Source organism: Heptranchias perlo, chromosome 13, assembly GCF_035084215.1.
Source record: "Heptranchias perlo isolate sHepPer1 chromosome 13, sHepPer1.hap1, whole genome shotgun sequence".
Classification (NCBI taxonomy): domain Eukaryota; kingdom Metazoa; phylum Chordata; class Chondrichthyes; order Hexanchiformes; family Hexanchidae; genus Heptranchias; species Heptranchias perlo.
This window is the reverse complement of record NC_090337.1, coordinates 44,500,030-44,520,901: the sequence shown is the minus strand read 5'-3', so window position 1 is coordinate 44,520,901 and position 20,872 is coordinate 44,500,030. Positions and strand designations below refer to the sequence as shown.

Here is a 20,872-nt window from a genome sequence, read left to right as displayed (position 1 = left end):
GAAGTACAGGGGAATTCTCCTGGTGTCCTGGCCAATACTTACCTCTCAACCAACACCTAAAAAGAAATAATCTGGTCATTATTTCATTGCTGTTTGTGGAATCATGCTGTGTGCAAATTGGCTGCCTCGTTTCCTACATTACAACATTGACTACATTTCAGAAGTACTCCATTGGCTGTAAAGTGGGATTTTGGGATGTCCTGAGGCCAGGAAAGACGCTATATAAATGCAAGTTATTTCTTTAAAGCAGAGAAAATAGGAGAGGGTGAGCCCAGGAAAACAGGTAGGAATTACTAATAATTAAAATATGGAGACAGAAGATATAATCACCAGTTACAAGTAGATGTATTATTGTAGCAAAGACTTGGGGAAAACAACAGTGTAAGCTAAAATATAAAAATATTTTAGTTTGTGATGTTGAGTTCTATATCTTTGTTTAGGCAACCAAGGTTGAATATTATATGCTAAGTTTCCTTATCATGCTTCTAAAATCAAAGTTAGCAATCTATAATACTATTGTACAACCAAGTAGTATCGGACAAAAACAGAAAATGCTGGAAACACTCATTAGGTCAGTTAGCATCTATGGAAAGAACTTCAGGTGTAACTCTTCATCAGAATTGATAAAATTAGCATTTAAATAGGAACAGAACAAAGGAAAGGTGGAGATAAAGACTTCCATTTTTGTGTGTGTATTTTTATCCCCTTTCCCCTTGTACTGTTCCTATTTAAATGTTTGTAAACAATCATATTTAAATATGGCGGGTGACGCACTTATGATGAGGAACAGGCGTGCACCACCATCCATATTGGATGCTTAGGTGCCCGTTTTATGCTTGCAAAACTGGTGTGGCATCAACAAATTTCTAGGTCAATCATATTTAAATGTTGTTCATTTTGTTGGTTCTGATGAAGGGTTACACCTGAAACGTTAACTTATATATTCTCTCCACAGGTGCTGGTTCATTTATTTAGTGCTCCCAGCATTTTCTGTTTCTGTTTAAAGATTTGCAGTTTGTTTGCTTTTTACAAGTAGTATTGTAAGTGTGCATACAACCTTGTAGTATTCGATATGTGTTCAATGTAGACTATATTTGTAGTATGTGTGTATGTAGTGTGTATCGAAATCAGCAATGTATAAAGCTGTTGCACAATCAAGTAGCATAGAATGTTTTTAATGAAGTATAGTGCATGTGATTTTGATTTTAGATATGGACTAAATACACATTGTATATAGTATAGTATGTGTGTTTGCAAGTAAGCAATACTTTGTGTGTATGATCTCCACACGTAAGCGCACTACAGAATGGGCACCTGCCTTGTTGTGCCACCTGTTGTCTAATGCTGAAGAGATATTGACCTAGAAATTTGTTGATGCCACACCAGTTTTGCAAGCATAAACCGGGCACCTAAGCATCCAATATGGATGGTGGTGCACGCCTGTTCCTCATCATAAGTGCGTCACCCGCCATATTGAATCAGGCTTCTCCATAGGTGTCCAGGGCACGTGCTAGAAGTTAAACAGTAAATAAAAACAATAAGGGTCCTACGTTCTGGCTTATTTTCTCATTTCTTTAACTGATTCATGACAAAAGTAGATAATCTCAGTTTCTGGACTTTGTCTTGCTGCATGGTGCTCTATTACTTTCAGTAATATGTATGAAATGTGGAATGACATCAATCAACTTGTCCTGCTTGAACCGCATCTCTTTCTGACCAGTCACAAAACAGCATTGATGGAAGTGCACAGCGGTGCTGCTCGAGCTGGACGGCACCCTGCAGATGAAACTGTAGATTAGTTATTCATTTCAAAGTTGTCGTAAAAGTGAAGTTTTCTGTCCTGCAATCAAATGTAGAACAAATTAATTGCAATCCACCATCCTTTACACCCAAACATTTTCTGTAGTTACATGAAAGGAGTCCTCTGAATTAGCAATCTAATCAGGGACATTTGTCCATGGAGAGAGAGTATTGGAAATTCCCAGATGTGGTGTGCATGATTTTCCAGCTATTTAAAATAATTGTAAAATCACCTGCAGCAAGCACGGGAATTTCTAATATGAACTCTCGGCAGGCGAGGTTTCCCATGAGGAGTGCAAAGTCAGAAAGTTACCCCTCAAGGGTATAATAGGTAATATCCAATAGCAATATGATATGTGGCAAAAGTCAAGAACCAACGTCAGTAACCTTTTTAGTGACATAACTACATAACTGCTTGTACAGTTCCAATGCATAAAAGTGCACATTATAGGTAGAAGAGCCAGGTGTCTCTAGTGGAAAGATTTCTAACAGAAGTTTATAGCTGCTCATTTTGTAAATTGTTTATACATTTTCAATTTAAATAAAACTTAGTCTAAATATTAAATTGTGATGAATTTTCATTAAGATCTTGTGATGCTAAATGAAAAAAATGGAAATTCTGTCTTGTACAAAGCAGAGACCAAAACACCGAAATCCAAACCACCCTTGTCCTGGAAACCATCCTAGAAACATGAATTGTATTCTAGTACCCAGTGTTATAATGCCACCTACTGACAAAAAGTGAGCAAAAGTTTAAGGTTTTCTTAAATTACTTGAAAAATTCATGAATATTTTCTGAGAATGGAATAAAAATCATAAACTTTCCTTTTGTTCAGAACATGCCCTGCAGCATGTAAAACAATTAGGTAAGTTGTATTAATTTACATAGCATATTAATTAAATCACCATTGCTTATAGTATTAAAATGGGGTCAATTTTGAATACTCAGTAACGCTGATAAATAAATGGTATGATATTATCAACAGAGGTTCTTTTCCTTTTGCAACCATGGCTTTCATACTGTTTTACTTAGAAAGTGGCCCCTTGAATGGAAGTGCTTTGAATAGCTGTCAGCTATGGAGTGAACAAGTTATGAAAACTGTTGAAAATACTGTTTATAAAAGTACCCATTGACTTGAGATTTCAAAATCCGAGCTAGATTAGAAAATCTTTCAGTAAGTTGTGTGTTGCCTGCCACCCACTGACAGTTCTGAGTTATAGCACATGAAATGGAGCTTCATAGTTCACTTTCATCATACTCGAACTGAAGGGATTGGACTTCAGTGTACCCTCATATTTCAATTTAAACACAGATTTGCTGAAAATTATCTCTCTTGCATTTGGCAGACCTTTTAAAAATGATTGTACTGCATTTTGAAGAAGATGATCAATCGTCTTCAAGCAATAAATGGATAAAAATCTGGGGCAACATCATTGTAAAATACTTCTACACATACCATGTATAATTAGTTGTTAAAGATGGTTCAGGTGAAAGCTTTGTGGCAGAAATCTATTAGGCTACTTGAATCATTAGTATCCTTGGGTCAACCCTTTTCTGCCAGTGTTGATCCCTCATGGACTTGGTGCTGTATTTATCACCCAGTGTTAAATTCTGTTTCACTTGAATGCATAAAGTGACATTTTTATGTTTCATATACTGTTCTTAGTGCTAGTAACATTAATCAGCATTCTGATGTGACTACTTCACTGCAGATAAGCTAACATTTATTAAAAATCTTTAGTGCACTGTGGTCAATTGGCTTTACAGCATAAAGTGTAGAATTGGGAATGAGGTGATTGAGGTGAGTGCTATCCAGAGAATTACAAGAGTATTATCACTTTATCCATAGAGATTGTTTTAGACTTGGTATCCCCCTCTACTGACACAGGATGGAGATATTTGAAACAGAAGACTTAACAATAAATAGAGACACATGGCAGGGGGCAGAAGTGTATTGAGAAATACAGTCTCAGAACTAAGTAATTTTCAAGTGGCTCAGATACTAGGGGTCTGGGAGGTTTGTGTGAGTGTATAGCTGATAGACCACAGCTGCGTTGTATTCTGTGTTGTAATTTTTTCCTACTTGTTTAAACATGGCTCATGAGCAATGCTTACTTCCTGTGATGTAATAGGTATGGGCCAATGTTCCAGAATTCTATCACTTTGGCAGTATGGGTTGTAATGCAAAGCTATTGGAGACTTGACACTCCTATGTGTTGCATTCCATTGTGAAAGAACAGTCAGGTTACTTATGAATGTTTAGTTCCAAGGTGTTCTGGGAGTTTGAGGGATTATGGCTTGTAAGGTCCAGAGATCATGATGTTTAAGGGCCAATGTATATAATGCTCTGGCATTGTGGTGTAAAGATGGTTGGGTCAGTTTGATGTTCAGCTGGTTTTTAAAAAAATCTGCATACAGCACCTTGAATGATGTTCAGGATCATGTCCCAGTCAGGGACATGTCCTTGCATTGTTTATTTTCACGTGCATATGTTGGAAATTATGGTATGGTGCTACCATTATGCAATTATTATTATTATTACACTGTGCTAAGGTCCAACCCCCATTAAATTAAATAATACCATTGGCAGTACTTGCTGCATTGCATTACTAGGGATTTGGTTCTCTATAACCCCTCCTGTACAGCACTGAATTCCTATTTGTTGTTAATCGGTAGAATAGAATAACAATTGCACTTGAATGCGCTGAATTGCAATAGCACCACACATCATGGCATAATATTACTTAAAGGTAATACAACAGTAATAAAACCTTGAAAAACAATTTTTAGAATGGTTGATCCAAACAATTGTGTTGGAAAATTTAACAAACAAGTAACTCATACAATTAACCCCTGGAAAATTAAAGCAGTATTACTGCACCAAAATAGAATGTGGCATGTTTACATTCTTTTTGTTTTTCTTTTAAAGAATGACAGGTACGGTAATGAGAAATGTTCCATAATTGTTTACATTTTGCTGTGTCTTAATAACCTATAATAATTTGCCAAACAATTTCACCAATGTATGTGATGGTAAAGGTAAGTGTATTTTGAAAGTTGCAAAGAACTTTTAATGTTCACATGGTTAAAACAGCTGAATACTAATTTCCTTTAGTAAACAGTGTAAAAATTTGAAAAAATATTGTGAAACTATGTAAATCTAATTTTTAACATGATTAATACCTAAAGCTCAGCTTTTTATACCAGCTTTTTCCCTCATAGTATTCATTGCCCCTGATTTTCCATCTTTTATTTAATAACGCATTTTTATTATCTGATTTAAAAAGTGGTCTCTTTGTACCTCAGAAAAAATAATGTCTTCCAAAGCATAGTCATTTTGGCTAGTTCACACAGTCACTTAATAACCATGGGAAGTAAATGGGAGACTCCAATACAAGTATTAGAAAAAAGAAGATATTTAAGTGTACAAGAAGCAAAATCTAATTAAGCAGGAGAGGATGAGTTACTTATATTTGCACGTGGTTTTTGTCAGCTGCAGTAGAAGTCTGACTCATTTTTTCTGATCTCCACTGAACTTCTATCCGTAATACCGTTTTTTAAAAAGCCAAATAATTACTGAAAATGCCCCTGATTTTTTTTAAATAAATACAAGCCAGAAACATGGAATTCTATTGATACCCTACCAATTTTGTTTATACCTTGGATTGAGATCACCATTGTATCTCATCTGGCATTAGTGCAAGGTAGGCTGGCCTTTAGTAGACTATTAAAACATTGATTTATTGGGTTTCTATCAGCAGCACGTTGCACTGAAATTCATTTTGATGATAAACATCTGTCGACTTGCTGTTGCAGATTTTCATTCATTAGCATCTCTTGGTCAGTGAGAGTAATCTTTTCATTAACTTTTGGTAGCATTTTATATCCAGTATAAAAATATGTTGTTAAAATGTTTTTGTGTTAAATTGCCAATTGCATTTAAGGAAGAAAAGTAAAATGTATTTTTAATATTATACTCTTTAGAATATTAAAACCACTATGAATATCAGATTTGGAGGTACAATATCTGTTTCAGCAAGTAACAAAATAGGTGATTTTGTAAATTATTTTAACTTAGCTTTGTACGTAACAGGTTATAAATGTCATTAATATATTTGATATCAATTTAAGTTGTAATCTTCACAAAAGCGTATGGAACAGGAAGATAGAGATGAGCGTGGTCAAACAAACCCAAATTAGAATTCAAATTTGGAGTTGCAATTTCATTTGTGATCTCCAAATCTGAATTCAGGATTCAGATTCCCCTATATTGCAATAATTTTTATAGCACTTTCGGTCAGAACTCCAAGATCCTGATGATATTTATGTGAAGAATCAACTTGATGTGATCTAATGTTTGAATTGATCCAAAAAAAATTGGAAAAGTCTTAAGTTTGTAATTGAAGACAGTTTAACCACCTCTCCCATCCCCATTTCGCAGGTATCAGTACTTTAATAATGATTGAGGAGGGAACTCATAACAGGGTTTATACTTTGGAATTGTGGACAGAGTTTGTTTTTGCTGGAAAAATAACATTGTGTTAATGACACACGCCGTTATTATGTGCAAATCTCCCACAAATTCAGGGGATTAAGAGATACACTGCGAATCTTCAGAACCTGCTGGTCGATTAATGCTGCTCCCCTGTTTGCTTCGCACAAACGGCATCTCGCCCTTAATCTCCCCGATATTTTTAAGAACTTCCTGGATTTGCACATTAATTGCCCATTAAACTCGCCAGAGAAAGTTAGGGCTGGTAATTAATACTGTAAGTACCTTTTTAACAACATGATAATTATTATTGCAATGTCAATCTCTCTGGCCCAGAAAGGGAACAATTTAAACTGTTCAGCCTCATTCCTGCATGTAGTAAATTCTTCTTCGAGATTTAAAAAAAATTAAATTTTTACATTTTTTTCTTACTTTTCCTTTCTGGCTCTTTTTTTTCTCTCTCCCTTAATCCAATCTTTCTTTCCCTCCTTATTTCTCTTTCTGTACCTGATTTGACTCTAATTCACCCTCCTTCTCCATCATTTTTCTGTTTCTTTCTTAATCCTTAAATCTCATTGGTTGATAACAACAACTTGCATTTATATAGCACCTTTAATGTAGTAAAATGTCCCAAGGCACTTCACAGGAGTGATTTTCAAGCAAAACTTGACACTGAGCCACATAAGGAGATATTAGGACAGGTGACCAAAAGCTTGGTCAAAGAAGTAGGTTTTAAGGTGCGTTTTAAAGGAGGAGAGAGAAGCAGAGAGGCGGCGAGGTTTAGGGAGGGAATTCTAAAGCGTAGGGCCTAGGCAGGTGAAGGCACAACCGCCAATGGTGGAGCGATTAAAATCGGGGACGCATAAGAGGCAAGAATTAGAGGAGCGCAGAGATCTCGGAGGGCTGTAGGGCTGGAGGAGGTTACAGAGATAAGGAGGGGCGAGGGATTTGAAAACAAGGATGAGAATTTTAAAGTTGAGGCAGTCCCGGTCCGGGATCGCCATGTCGGTTAGCGAGGGGTGATGGGTGAACGGTGCGAGTTAAGATACGGGCAGCAGAGTTTTGGATGAGCTCAAGTTTATGGAGGGTGGAAGATGGCAGGTCGGCCAGGAGAGCATTGGAATAGTCAAGTCTGGAGGTATCAAAGGCATGGATGAGGGTTTCAGCAGCAGATGAGCTGAGGCAGGGGCGGAGATGGGAGATGTTACGGAGGAGGAAGTAGATGGTCTTGTTGATGGAGCATATATGTGGTTGGAAGCTCATCTCAGGGTCAAATAGGACATCGAGGTTGCGAATGGTCTGGTTTTGTTTTATTCGTTCATGGGATGTGGGCGTCACTGGCGAGGCCGGCATTTATTGCCCATCCCTAATTGCCCTTGAGAAGGTGGTGGTGAGCCACCTTCTTGAACCTCTGCAGTCTGTGTGGTGAAAGTTCTCCCACAGTGCTGTTAGGAAGGGCGTTCCAGGATTTTGACCCAGCGGAGTTTGTGGTGGGGACCGAAGACAATGGCTTTAGTCTTCCCAATATTTAGTTGGAGGAAATTTTTGCTCACCCAGTATTGGATGTTGGGCAAGCAGTGTGACAAATCAGAGACAGGATCAGTTAAGGAGATAAATTGTTGGTCCCGCCATTCATCAAGGTCCCAGATGCTCTGTTGCGCTCACCGAGCCGCTATCAGCTCGCACTTCCAGCAAGTTAAGGCGCAAAACACTTTCGAGCAGAAGGGTTCAGGAAAAAGTCCAACAGTGGAAGCCGTGAGATGCCCCACTTCAGCAATATTTGACCCAACATTTTAACACATCTCTCCCAACTGTTGTACATCCCACCCTACAAAAAAAAACTTAGTGATTTACTTGGCCTACTGTTCACAACTTCACAGTAAACATAACTGTCAAAAGACATTTGAGAAACGCTCTGGGTTATTGCTGTTCTGCAGTTTTCAGACTAAAGATACTGTTTTTTTGAGTACATATTTTACTATTTTTAAGTGACCTGATCTTACCAAGGTGAGTGAATGCAGCAGTTTGTTGTTGGTCCACTAGCAGTTCTAATTACTATGTGGGCTGGCCCACAGGCATCTGAAATTGTCTGTCTGGATAGTTTTTTTTTCCTCTCCTGGATATTTGTGGACAGTTTTTTATTTTCAGTCTTGATCCTTAGCCATATCATAGTGCTCTTATTCACAAAGATTTTGCTCATGTTGGTTTACTTCTGTTCTACTGAATTCAACAACTAAGCAACATGACAAAACTAACACTAATTATAGGTTTTCAGGTGTTGATTTCTTAAAGACTGAGGCTGTGGGCAGTGACAGTGTCTCAAATATTGATGGCTGCAGAATCATATAACCAGAGCACAAGAATGAAAACACAGGAAGTGAAATGGTTAGGATGAAAAGAAATTCATTATTGCAGTGTAACAGCTAGAGGGTTTGCCTATTTTTGTGTCCAAAATTAATTTGCACTGCACATAAGTGTGCTATCTGTCTGTGGATCCTGTATTGGTATGGGCACCAGTCCATTCCACTCTACTGTTTTTCACTAACTGCTCTGCCTCTTCCCAAGTGATAGCAGTTTCCAGGAGATCATTCTCTTCAGTACTTTGCCAAGTTATTCTTCACCTTCCACACTTTGTCATTGACTGCCATTTCTGTATTTAATGCAGTATATTAAAGACTTGCATCATAATCACATGACCTAGTCAACTGAGGTGCTTTTAGTTTGCAAATTGACTTAGTTGCCGGTTCCTTTGTTGTTTCCTTGACTATCTTGTTGTTGAAGTGTCATCTTGGCTCAGCCATTAGTACTCTCACCTTTGAATCAGAGGGTTATGGATTCAAGAACTTGAACACATAATCTCAGCTGCCACCACTACAGTGAGTGAGTGCTGCATTGTCAATTGCCATCTTTTGGATGAAACATTAAACCGAGGCTCTATTTACCTCATCTGGTGGAAATAGGATCTCATAGTACAATTTCAAGAAGAGTTCTCTTGGTGTCTTGGCCAACATTCTTCCTTCAACCAACATCAGCAAACAAAAAATTAACTGATTGTCAAGTATTTGGGCCTTTACAACTGTTTTTATCATAGATTATTTTGGCTGTTATGTTTCAGACTACTCCCATGGATGCACTCATCTCTTCAGGCTGTCAAGAGTGTCTTACCTTTATGCGGTACTGTAGGAAAGGTTATTGAACAGCAAACCCTGTGCCACCATAAGTTTCCATTCAGTCTTTGAAAGTGAATATAGACTCCCAATCTCGCATGTTTAAAGTATAAAACATGAAGCAAATTTCTTAAATTATTTGTTTGTTCATCATTTATTTAACAGTGATAATTTACTGTCGGACTATCATCTAAATGTCTTGGAACGGTAACATAACAAATAGACAGCAACCGTTAAGAACTCATCCAATCTTGATCAGATTGTTACTGGATTCTTGCAGTCTACCTGTAATTCTAAACTATCAGAAGTTCCTTTTCTTGAGGATTCACAAGGTAACTGGCGAAGAGGCGTATCTGGAACAGCAACTCTCAGATATCCGCATTTAACCGCACATTTGCCCCTACCTGAAGTTGCTGTAGCATTTGCGCATAAATAACGGCGAGCGCCATTCGTCTCACTGTTATTTTGACAGCAAATTCTAGCCCAGTAAGTCAGAGATTCCCTCCAAAATGTGTTGTTAGGACCAGCGCTCTTTGCAACATTGTTTCAAGTAGCCTTTGTTGGATGCTGGACTACCTTTGCACAGAGGCTGAATTTTAAAGTCATAGTTACCAGAACAACTTGTGGCACAATTACCTCCTTTTGTCACACTGGTCATTCATCTCATTGCTGTGTGCAGAATGATTGCCACATTCACCCACATAACAGGGATTGTTGTTTTAAGGAGCAGCTTAGTATTTTTCCAGTTTGTTAAATGCTTTGCCAAGTGCAGCTTAAAACTTTTCCACCATTCGCATTGTTGCATATTTTCCCAAGATAGGAGAATTGGTATACAATTGTACAGCAGTGGTTAAATTATAGGGCTGATTTCCCTGGGGGCCCTGTAAAGGTCAAAGGGCAGACACAGCACACTCAAAGTGCATTGCTATCCAGCTGTCGCAAAGCCTGAATTTAGTGGGCCATGTCATTATCATGACCCCCTTGCACCCCCAGTGCAGACCCATCCCGTGGCAATGTCTGGGTTGGAAAACCAGCTTACGGCAGTAAGTAATGGCTATCGTGGTCATGGCTAGCGTGATCAAAGCCTCCTGCCCTAGATCCAATGCATTCCTACAAAAGGAAAAAGGCCCTCTTACTGTTTTTGGCCTTCTCCACTTTGCTGCCTGTGACCCCCCTTGAGGGGGGTCACAGGCACAAAGTACACTGTTTCTTCAGGTGTGCCTGCAACTGGCCGTCTGACTGACCAAACCACTGGAAAATGAGGCGGCAGGGCCAGGAAAGGATTCTCCTGGGACTCTTTAAATGAGAACATTGGTTGTATGTTTTCCATTAAAAAAAAACTGAAAAAATAACTTTTGGATTAATTTTTTTGCTGAATATTAGAAAATAACATTTCATAAGTGCGAGTCATAAAATTAAAATTTAGTTGCATTCTTTAAAATTAGAATCTTATGTTTTTAATTTTTACCTGTGCAATGATACTACACTCAATTGGTGATTCAAAGGCATATTTATAATATTATTACCCAGATACTCATAATGGACATTTGCAATCAAAGATACACTAAGTTTTCATCAAAGCTGTGTTTATATGTCATGCCGTTTTTTTATCCCCAAATATGTAGTCACTCAGTACGATTTATCAGACTTTGGTTTTGTATCAAATGCACTGGTCTACGCAACTCAGACGATCTTTTATCTTAAATTCAAATGCCTTGACAATAGAAATTATCCATTATGCTATTCATGAATACTTATATCTAAGAAAGATCACACCTTTGTGATCCTAAAAATAGACTTCATTATGTGGTATGCTGTATAAATCTTTTAAGTATGGAAAACTTGAATAAATATTACACTGATATGTTGTTATAATCCTAAAAAAAATCTAAATGTTACATTACTGCACAAATCACCTCTGGCTGCCGCAAACAATATAGGGGGAACTTTCAACTTCAGCAGGGGCAGAAAACTGGCAGTATTAGATTGGCAGCCATTGAAGTCAATGGGGAGGAAAATCAGGCAGGCTGGCAAGGTGTATAACGGGCGACCAATCTGCTCCAACAGTTTTCCACCCTCGCCGAGGTTGAAAGTCACCCCCATATCGTGAAGTTTTAAAAAAAAAATCATACCTCAAATTACTTCACTTTGAATCCTAAAGAATTTAGTTCTTTCTGAAATTCAAGATTCTTTAATTGTCAGCAATATCATATTTCCTGAACTTTTAGGTACATATAAATGCAAAGTAATGGAAGCTACATAATTGACACTGAAGTTGGCATACTGGGATTTTTTGTTAATGTTCCAGGGTTAGTGGAATTTCTATGGGCCATTGTAAGTTCAAGGGTTAAAAATTCTTGCTTTCATTTTCCCTTTTGAACAAAAAAACTATAATTTTCCTGTTTTCTGTCCAATTTTCTCCTTTCTACCTCTTCTTTCAAAGGTGTTGGTTCCTTGTTGGAGTACAGTTCCATGAGTACACTCTCCAGTACCTTGCTAAAGTGGCCACTTACGACATATGACCTCGACTGTCATTGTCAACTGGCTGTTCAAGATATTGGGAAAGGGATCAATTTGGGACACTGTATTAAAGGAATGGGAAAGGGTAGAAGATGTGTTACAAGATCAAACATTCTTAAAATGGCAGGTAACTACTGATTTTCGCCCCATGGGATTGCCTGATTTGTTCACGATATGTAGAGGATAACCGCACTTGAAGACTGAACAGCACTACTTCCAGAGTTGAGCAACCTTACATTTTCCTTAACCTTTTCCATTCACCACTCATAGCAGAAGTCACAGCAAATGCAGTCATTTTTGAAAGCAATATGAATTATATGGTGTCACTACTAAAATAAATCATCTGTTAAATCTGGAGTGCAAAGTATGAGCCTCACTTTTCTACAATAACATTTCTGGAAGCCTACCCCCACACCACCTCAGAATTCTGATAAATTGATCAAGCTGAAGAGTAATAAAAGATCACTATAAAGACAAAACTTGTGAAGTACAACAGATAAATCAAAATCAGGCACATTAGTTTGTTGAATCTAAATTGTGCCCAGTTGGCTTCTGAACAGCATAAAAGCTATCAATCTTCTCCTGATAATGGGGGTTCTTGAAATCCACCTGATGTTTTTGTTATTAAATTTCAGTCTAATGAGTACTGCTAATACATTTTGAAGATCTTTGTAAAGTGCCGAATGTGTACTGGAGCAGGATAATTTGAATGAAACATTAGCCAAACGTTTTACATGACTCAAGGGGTATATCTACAATTACACTTATAGCCAAAAATTAAATTTAAATGGAATTTCTATTATCCTTTCTTTTCTGGCAGTAAGAATGAAGTGTAAATGAAGTACAGGTCTTTACCATTCTAAATGATTGTTTTTGTAAGCTAATTTAATACATTTAAATTGTGAGAGAGCTTGGAGACTTGGATTTAAACAACATTAGCACTACTTGTACAATACACAGCTTACAACAAAATTACGGCTTTGTTTCTTTATAATAAAGTATAAGCGTTTGCACATTTGAAACTTCAGTTGACATTTCGCATATTTGTTTTTGACCCAAAATAATTATTTGAATCATTCGGTCTGTAATTGAAAAAATGAATTGCAAATAAAATTTAGTGATGATTTAAATAACAAAACTTAGTGTGGCAAAGCTTCATCAGTGTAATTAACATTTTTTGATTTAATAATCACAGTAAAGATTTGGCTGAATGCAGAGCTTTTGATAAGTGAAATTATGAAATGTTTGGTTATAACACAATAAAAGCAAGGTAAAGTAAGTCAGCAACTGTTATTAAAGACTATTTCTAGAGACTTCTTTGCGCATAGTTCACTCACTAGCGGCTTAGCAATAAAGGGAAATGGTTCCCTGGAGACATTTATGTATTGAAATAAATGATATGCTGGAACAGAAATTTAATTAATTTACAGAGTTTATTGATAACCCCTGGTTACTTGGCAGTGTATGTTAATCTTTTTCTAACATCTGTACTGTAGTGTTTGAAAACTGCTTCAGAGAACATGTGATAGATTGTACAGTGAAAGTAACTATGACCAGATACACTTTTGGGGGAAATGTGCAAGAAAATTAGTTTGAGAAAGAGGCTTCCTCTTGTTTTTAATATTGAAGTATACTCTGGTCTTTGAATTTATTATTACCATTATTACATTATTATACTTAGTTATAGTACATCATCCGACCTTCAAATGTTATATGTTTCACATTTCAAGAGTGTTAGCATCACTGCGTGACACTACAAATCAGTTGGACTAACGTACGTAGTATTGTGAACAGTTTATACTTACTCTGTAGGACAACTTGAATGACAGAAATTCCAGATTGCCTCTTTACACTAGAGTTGTGGTCAGATGAGATTAATTCCTGTTTTAAAATTTTATTTGAAGTTTACAAAACAATAATTACAGTAATAAATATTAACATCAGTAAATAAAACCTAGACGACTTTGCAAACCCATATTTTAGCCTCGGAATTCTGTCCAAGAGCCATTATCTCAACTTCACTCACACCAGCTCCTTAACAATGGGTTTTAACTATTTCGAGATCACCTAATGCTCAATTCATTTCATAAGAGCTTTGTTTTTATACATTTAAAAAGAAAAAACTTCAAATGCTGGAAATCTGAAACAAAAACAGAAAATGCAGGAAACACAGCAGGTCATTCAGTATCTGTGGAGAGAACAGACAGGTGAACGTTTCAGGCTGTGTTCTTCAGAACTGAAAGATGAATCAGTGTTATAAATTTCTGGTTTACATTGGCTATTCTCTCAAGTTCAGCGTCCCCGTTAGTGGGCCCCACGTCCTTTTCAATCAGCAGTTTACTTTTTACTAACCAATGTGTACGATAGCGCATTTCGGGTCATAACAATGAAACCCTTCATATGCTGGTATGTTGAGTGGTCTTAACCCCTTGTGCGCTGAATTTAACTTAATAGCAACATCTTGAAATAAATAAACCTAAAATTTCTCCTCGACTGAATTGTCAAAAAGCTCAAAACAAGCATTTCAATAGTATCAAAATAGGGACAGGAAATATAAACAAACAGAGAGGAAGTATTGGTGGAATAATTGACTGAGATTATTATTTAGATCATCTAACAATCAATGAAAAGAAGCAACAAAGAAATTCACGACATTAGAGAAAAAATAGTGTGAATAGCTACGGCATGGGATAGGCACACCCAATGAAAATGGAATAAAATGAAAACACAGAAAGCCTGCAGATCAGGTCTGAAATGAAAACATAAGAAGATAAATCATGCACATTTTATTTTTCTTTCCAAGCACTTTATCAGACACTCCTCTAGAGAAAGAGGATGCTCTTTTAAATGCCATCTGAGAAGGATCCAGTGAAATTGTTCAGTAAACAAAACTTTAATGCAGTGCTTTGGATAAAAAAAGCAACAGGTCTAACTAAAGAACTGTTCGTAGATATTTTAAATGTTTTAATAGCTCAGAAGGTGTCCAATTATAAACCTGAAACCGGCCCTACCTGCACTGTAGGAGTATCAGTTCTGGTGCACTTATTCCAGGTGGATCTTGCTTGTACAATCACTCAAAAACTGCAGAGAATGTTGGTTTCTGGTATGCTAAACATCTAAACAGGCTTGAAGATGTTAAGAATAAGTAAAGATAGTGATGAATAAATAGATCTTCTATGGAATATATTGGTTCCTGAGCTACTGAAGCAATGGGAACACAACTGGTCAAAGTTGTATTACTTAGGATGTATGGTTAAATATCTACTCTGAAATTTTGTTTGATTTCCTTTGGGGGGACAGGAAGAAACTTAGCAAAATCTTTCCTCAGGAGATTAAATAGGTTGACTGGAGCCCAAAGCAGAATGATTGTTTATGTCTTTTGGAAGAAATAGGCCCAATGGACTGAATGGCCTTTGTTCATTTCAACTTTCTCATGTTTCTTATGTTTAATTGCTTAAACAAGAACAAATGTTTAACAGTTGGCTTGTCAATTGAATTGGAACACTTAATTATGTAAATGCTGTAAATTTGGTTTAGTTTTTGTTATCTGAACTAATTGTGATGTTCTAGTGTAAATATAATAGTCCATTTACACTGGACTCAAACAGAATTCATTCTCCCCAGTATTTACACACTCTTCTCCACTGAACCAGGGCAGTTGCCAGGTAGTATCACATTTCAGTGCGTGGTTGGGCATAACAGGAGACCAGAGGGAATTCTTTTTATTTACACCTGCCAAGTTCTAATTCATTTGTATTGGAAATGGTTTAAAGCAACCATAAGAGGTGTGGGCTTTTACTGCAGTTTGACATACAAGTAAATTAATTTGCAACATTTACAATGCAGGTTTAGATTTTAAACAGTTTTAAATTTGGAAGTTTGTAGTTATAGCTGCATTGTAAATGAGCCAAGAGTGTTAAATATTGTATGTTTGAAAACTAAATAAAAATTGTACTAGAAAAAGCATCCAATAGGGTTTATCCTTTCAACCTACAACTGTGATCTACTTGGATACAGTAGAGGAAATGTGAAAAATGGGTAAAATGTAATCATTTTAATAATTGGTTAAAAAGTAAAATGGTTATTTTGTAATCTCTGATTTCCAAAAGGTTTGAGAATGAATAAAATAATTTTAAGGCTTTCTCAATAATTAATATTTTTAATTTTCAGCAAAAGCAGATGAAGTCTTAAAGGCGAAGGAAAGGAAAGAGGATGATGCCAAAAAGAAGAGAGAGCAAGGTAACAGAAATTAATTACAGCAAAGCAACCCTTTCATTGAACAGCCAGTTGACAATTGTGCAGTGAATGTTATGGAATACTATTTTCTGGTTTTCCAAAAATATCATCAGTTTTGAAATAAATTGTGGAAAATAGATGAATATTTGTATACTATACAACTAACGAACTCTCTGATTTAAAAGCTTATGAGAGGTATAATCTGAGTATTCTACTGTTTATTGTTAGGTATTCTGTTTATATCATTGTGGGAGCATCATTTATTTTTAAGAGAATACTCCAGGCTGCATTTTCAAATTTCAATAAACAGAATTTACAAGTGTTATTCTGTTTGTTAACTCCCCCACATGCTTAGTTATGCATTTTCTTGCAAAAACAAATAATTCCTTTATATGGTAAATTACATATGGGTTGTGTCTATGATGGGTGCCACCATCAACTTGGTCTCTCATCAATTGCCTTTTTCAAAATGGCTGTTGAATGACATCCCATTACAAAGAAACCACTTCTCCACCAACCAGAATCATGGGAAGTGACTGCAGGCTGCCTTCTTGTTGTACAATGTCCATTTTGAAGGGAACAATTTGTCTGAAATAGATCCTATAGCACTACTGACTGTAGCAAAGGATTTTTTGAAAGAAAAATGATAGAAATGGAATTTGCAGATGACATAATATCCCTAGAAAGTATTGTCTGTTGGAATTTGAGATGGCAACCTGAAGTATTCCTTTGAGTATAATGCAGGTTTCATTCTCCTTCATTTAGCATTTAATGATATAGCAGGCACAGAAGCTGCTTGGTTCCTCCCTGCCATGTTACATAAACTACCTTTTTCAACAGCTGACTTCAAGTATAATCTTGAGCAAAAAAAAAGGATTACGTTTTAATTTCATGGCCCGTCTTGGCCCCAAATACTGCCTTTTTTAACTGAAGAATTACATAGAATGTACAGCATAGAAACAGGCCATTCAGCCCAACTGGTCTATGCCGGTAAGATCAAGGAGATAGTTTGAAAATTTAGCTTCGTGGCTCAGTGTCAAGTCAACAATTAATACATATTTTCAAATTGATCCTTGTATCAAAAGAAAAGCTGCTGCTAAGGCTTGAACTTAGTGCAGCAGTCAACATAAGTACAACACTACTGAAATAAAGGCAGTAGAAACATTTCACTTCAAAATATTCTCGCATGTATGACATTCTTGATTGATAATGGATTTATTGTCTAGAAAAATAAATATACATGTTCCATGTAGGAAGGATACTGACCTAGAAATTGGATTACACCTGAATTCCGGCTTATTTCGGGCAAGCTGCAGGTGCCTGTCACAGCCCCAGAGGCAACTTGCCGGTCCCGGGGGGAAGCAAGATCAGCTGGCTCAGACACCGGCCAAGGTCATTCCGAGAGTCTGGGAGAGAGAGGGAGGGGAGGGGGGCGGTGACTGGCTTCGGTCTGCAGATTTAATGTGGAGCTGGGAGGAGCACTACTGCTCCTCCCGTCTCCACAATAAGATAAGTAAAAATATTGAAACTTACCTTTCCAGAGGCAGCCTCCAGCAGTCTCTTTAAGGAAATCTCTACTGTTAGGATTTAGGAAGGAAGAGCTGTTGCTCTTCAAAATTTATCATGTTTGGTCTGTCATGCAGCTAGTTAAAACTGCCAACTTTCTGCTTTAATAAATGTGTTTAAGATATCCTTGATTTAAATTTTTTTTACCTGTTTAGCAGCTATGCTCTGAGTAAAATTCCTATTCAGCATTGAAGCCCAGTTCCTGCAAGATTGGTTTTCACTATCAGCGTCAGCACATCGACATTTAAACAGTGATTGACACCCAGTGAAATCTAGATGTGTTGAGTATGGAGGGGAGGGTAGAATCAGCCTCTTGGGCTCACACTGGGCAGGCAGAATTTTTTTTTAGGCTAAATTAATATGTCACAGAGCTAGTAAAATAATTCAGATCTGAATTACCCACATAGTGAATCCCACAGGAAGGAGTGTATGAAGGCGAGTCAATCAGGACCACTTTCACATACCTAGAGGCTGCATTCAGAGCAACACTGAAGGATTCTGCGTCCTTGCCTCCTTGGCATGGGCATGATGCATATTGCGAATAAACCTAGAGAGAAATAGTCATTTTAAAATGAGAGACAGTATCAATTTATTGACATTTTAAAAAGTCTTGCATATGGCATGCACTTCCTATCCACATCAACCTTGATTACTGTATCACCATCTTTCAGTCATGCTTTTGAGTCAATATTTACACTGGAAAAACCTGATGTCAAGCAGTCAACATTTTATATAATGGTAAGACCCCATCTCAACAACACTTTACCTGTCACAGTGTAATTATGGGTCTCTTGACAGTAGGCTGTTCCACCTTCCCGGTCCCGTCACCCACCTACTTTGTCTTGTATTGAAACACAATATACTTAGTTTTAAATCTACATTACGATTATCTGTTTCAAAATAGTTCTTCGCCTGTATCAGCCATTTTTGCTTCCGAGGCCTGCTCTTCCCCTCTCCCTGACCCAAGATCCATTCCTTCTCGCATTTGTTCTCATTTTTTTCTTACCTTGGCCAGCTTCCAGGTATCCTGCGATTGTGGCTTGCCTCACAGCCGCTCCTGGGCCTTCTGGCTATTGTCGTCTGCCCCTATTTTCTTCCTGCCTGCTAATCCTGAGGGTCCACTACTTCTTCCAGTTTCTGTAGTCGCCCTTAGCCTCCTGCTGTTATGACCTGCCTTGTAGCTGCTTGTGAACCTCTTGCTGATAAAGATAATGTGACTTTCCTGAAAGAGATTTGGGGGAAGAGAGAGAGAGAATGGAAACAGAAAGAGAGAGGGGGAGAGATGGTGGTACTACAGGACGGGTCATGTCCGTGGAGTATGCCACGCCCAGTGAGGTAGAGCATTGCAGCCTCCACATGACCAGATGTGGGCCCCACTGGTGGGATCCAGGCTTGGGAAGCCCCAAATAAACCCCCCAAATATATATTTTTTAAAAGATAATGGCCCTTCACACAGGTGTCCAAAGAGGACAACATTAGGATCTGGAACACCCGTGAGCCCTTCGTTCCTCCCTGCCACCCTCCTACTACTCCAGGCAGTTGAGCGCCCAAGTTGCATCTGAAGTGGTCAGGATTACCAATTCTGGTTGGACCTATTCCCAGAGGTTTAATCACGTGACACTTGATCGTGTGAAACTTGATCACATGACACTCGATCGCTGGAGTTTGCAAATGTTATTGCACTTACCTTGTAAAGGTTGGATCCCCTGAAGTTTGAGTATTTTTGCTGGCAGTTTCTTTCTTCTTAAACCGGTACTGAAATTGGTGTCTTGTGCTTTCAGCAACACTGGAGACTTTTCGACATAATCATAATAGTCAGCGCCAGACACACTGTAGTTCAGCAGTACCTGTAACTCTGCTTTCACAAGACTTTCACTTAACTGGACCCTTTCTGTGCTCCAAAGCTGAGTCATTAAGCTGAAAACATTCCACAGTATGCATTTGAGACTAGAATTGAAAGCGTGAAAGATGCAAGTTTAAAAATTTGACTGTTTTCACTTTGTGGTATTTGCTTGAAACCTTCCATTCATTATTGATCACTTTTTTGCTCCTTCGAAATTATTTCTTCTCTTATTTGCTGTAAAATGCAGCAGTCATCATACAACTTGTCAAAATCAATCTCAATGCAAAGACCTTCAGCCAACTTTTCAGTATCAGACCATTTCACTTCCTGTGAGAGGACTGACATTTGTTTGAAAACTGATGTCTTGAAATCATATTATTTCTCAAGCTTTGTCATACATCTTGACAATCCCTTATCTGCTTCCTCAAATTTTCTCCTCTGAGAGAGAAATAGCCTGAGCTGATAGTCCATGGAACTTGTCCTCTTTCCAACTCTGTAGTTTAGAACAGAGACGAACCATGACACAGTCTCGCCATCTTTTGGATGAGACATGGAACCAAGTCTGCTCTCTCAGGAGGATGTAAAAGATCCCATGGCACTATTCGAAGAAGAGCAGGGGCGTTCTTCCCGGTGTCCTGGCCAATATTTATCCCTCAACCAACATCATTGAAAACAGATTATCTGGTCACTATCTTGTTGCTGTTTGTGGGACATTGCTGTGTGCATATTGGCTGCCGCGTTTTCCTACATTATAACAGTGACCACACTTCAAAAAGTACTTAATTGGCTGTAGAGCACTTTGGGACATCCTGAGGTCGTGAAAGGCGCTATATAACTGCAAATCTTTTTCCTGTTTGATTGCTTCATCAAATACTCCCATCAGGTTGTGCATGAAGTAAATGTAACAAAGAGGAAGAGACTCCTGATCATCCTCGTTGAATGCTTCCCATTTAACCTTTGCGCGTTCTGCGTCTCTCTCCAAAACAAAATATGCCTTTGATGCAGGCCAGCATTGTAGGACTCGATGTATTGCAGGCAGAAGGGACAGCCAACTCATTGGCACATAATGCAGAAGTTTCTCGACTCCGTTTCTACAAAGTCGAAAAATGAACAGAGTTCTGTCCTTTTAGTGGAGGGATAGAACGCATTACACACTTTTACAACAAAACATTCCAGATCAAAACTCAAAGCTTTCATACCATTTTTAACAAAGTTATAAATTACATGGCACCTGAACCTGAATCATT

The 20,872-nt window shown here is 37.7% G+C and overlaps 1 protein-coding gene across 1 annotated transcript in view; it reads left to right on the top strand.

Annotated features, from left to right (window-relative positions):
- The window catches only part of rsrc1 (arginine/serine-rich coiled-coil 1), a 417,271-nt gene that overhangs the window by 329,975 nt on the left and 66,424 nt on the right, over positions 1–20,872 (top strand). Inside the window, exon 8 of the mRNA XM_067994672.1 lies at positions 16,151–16,219. Coding sequence (XP_067850773.1) covers positions 16,151–16,219 — 69 coding nt within the window. The remainder of the gene's footprint in view (positions 1–16,150; positions 16,220–20,872) is intronic.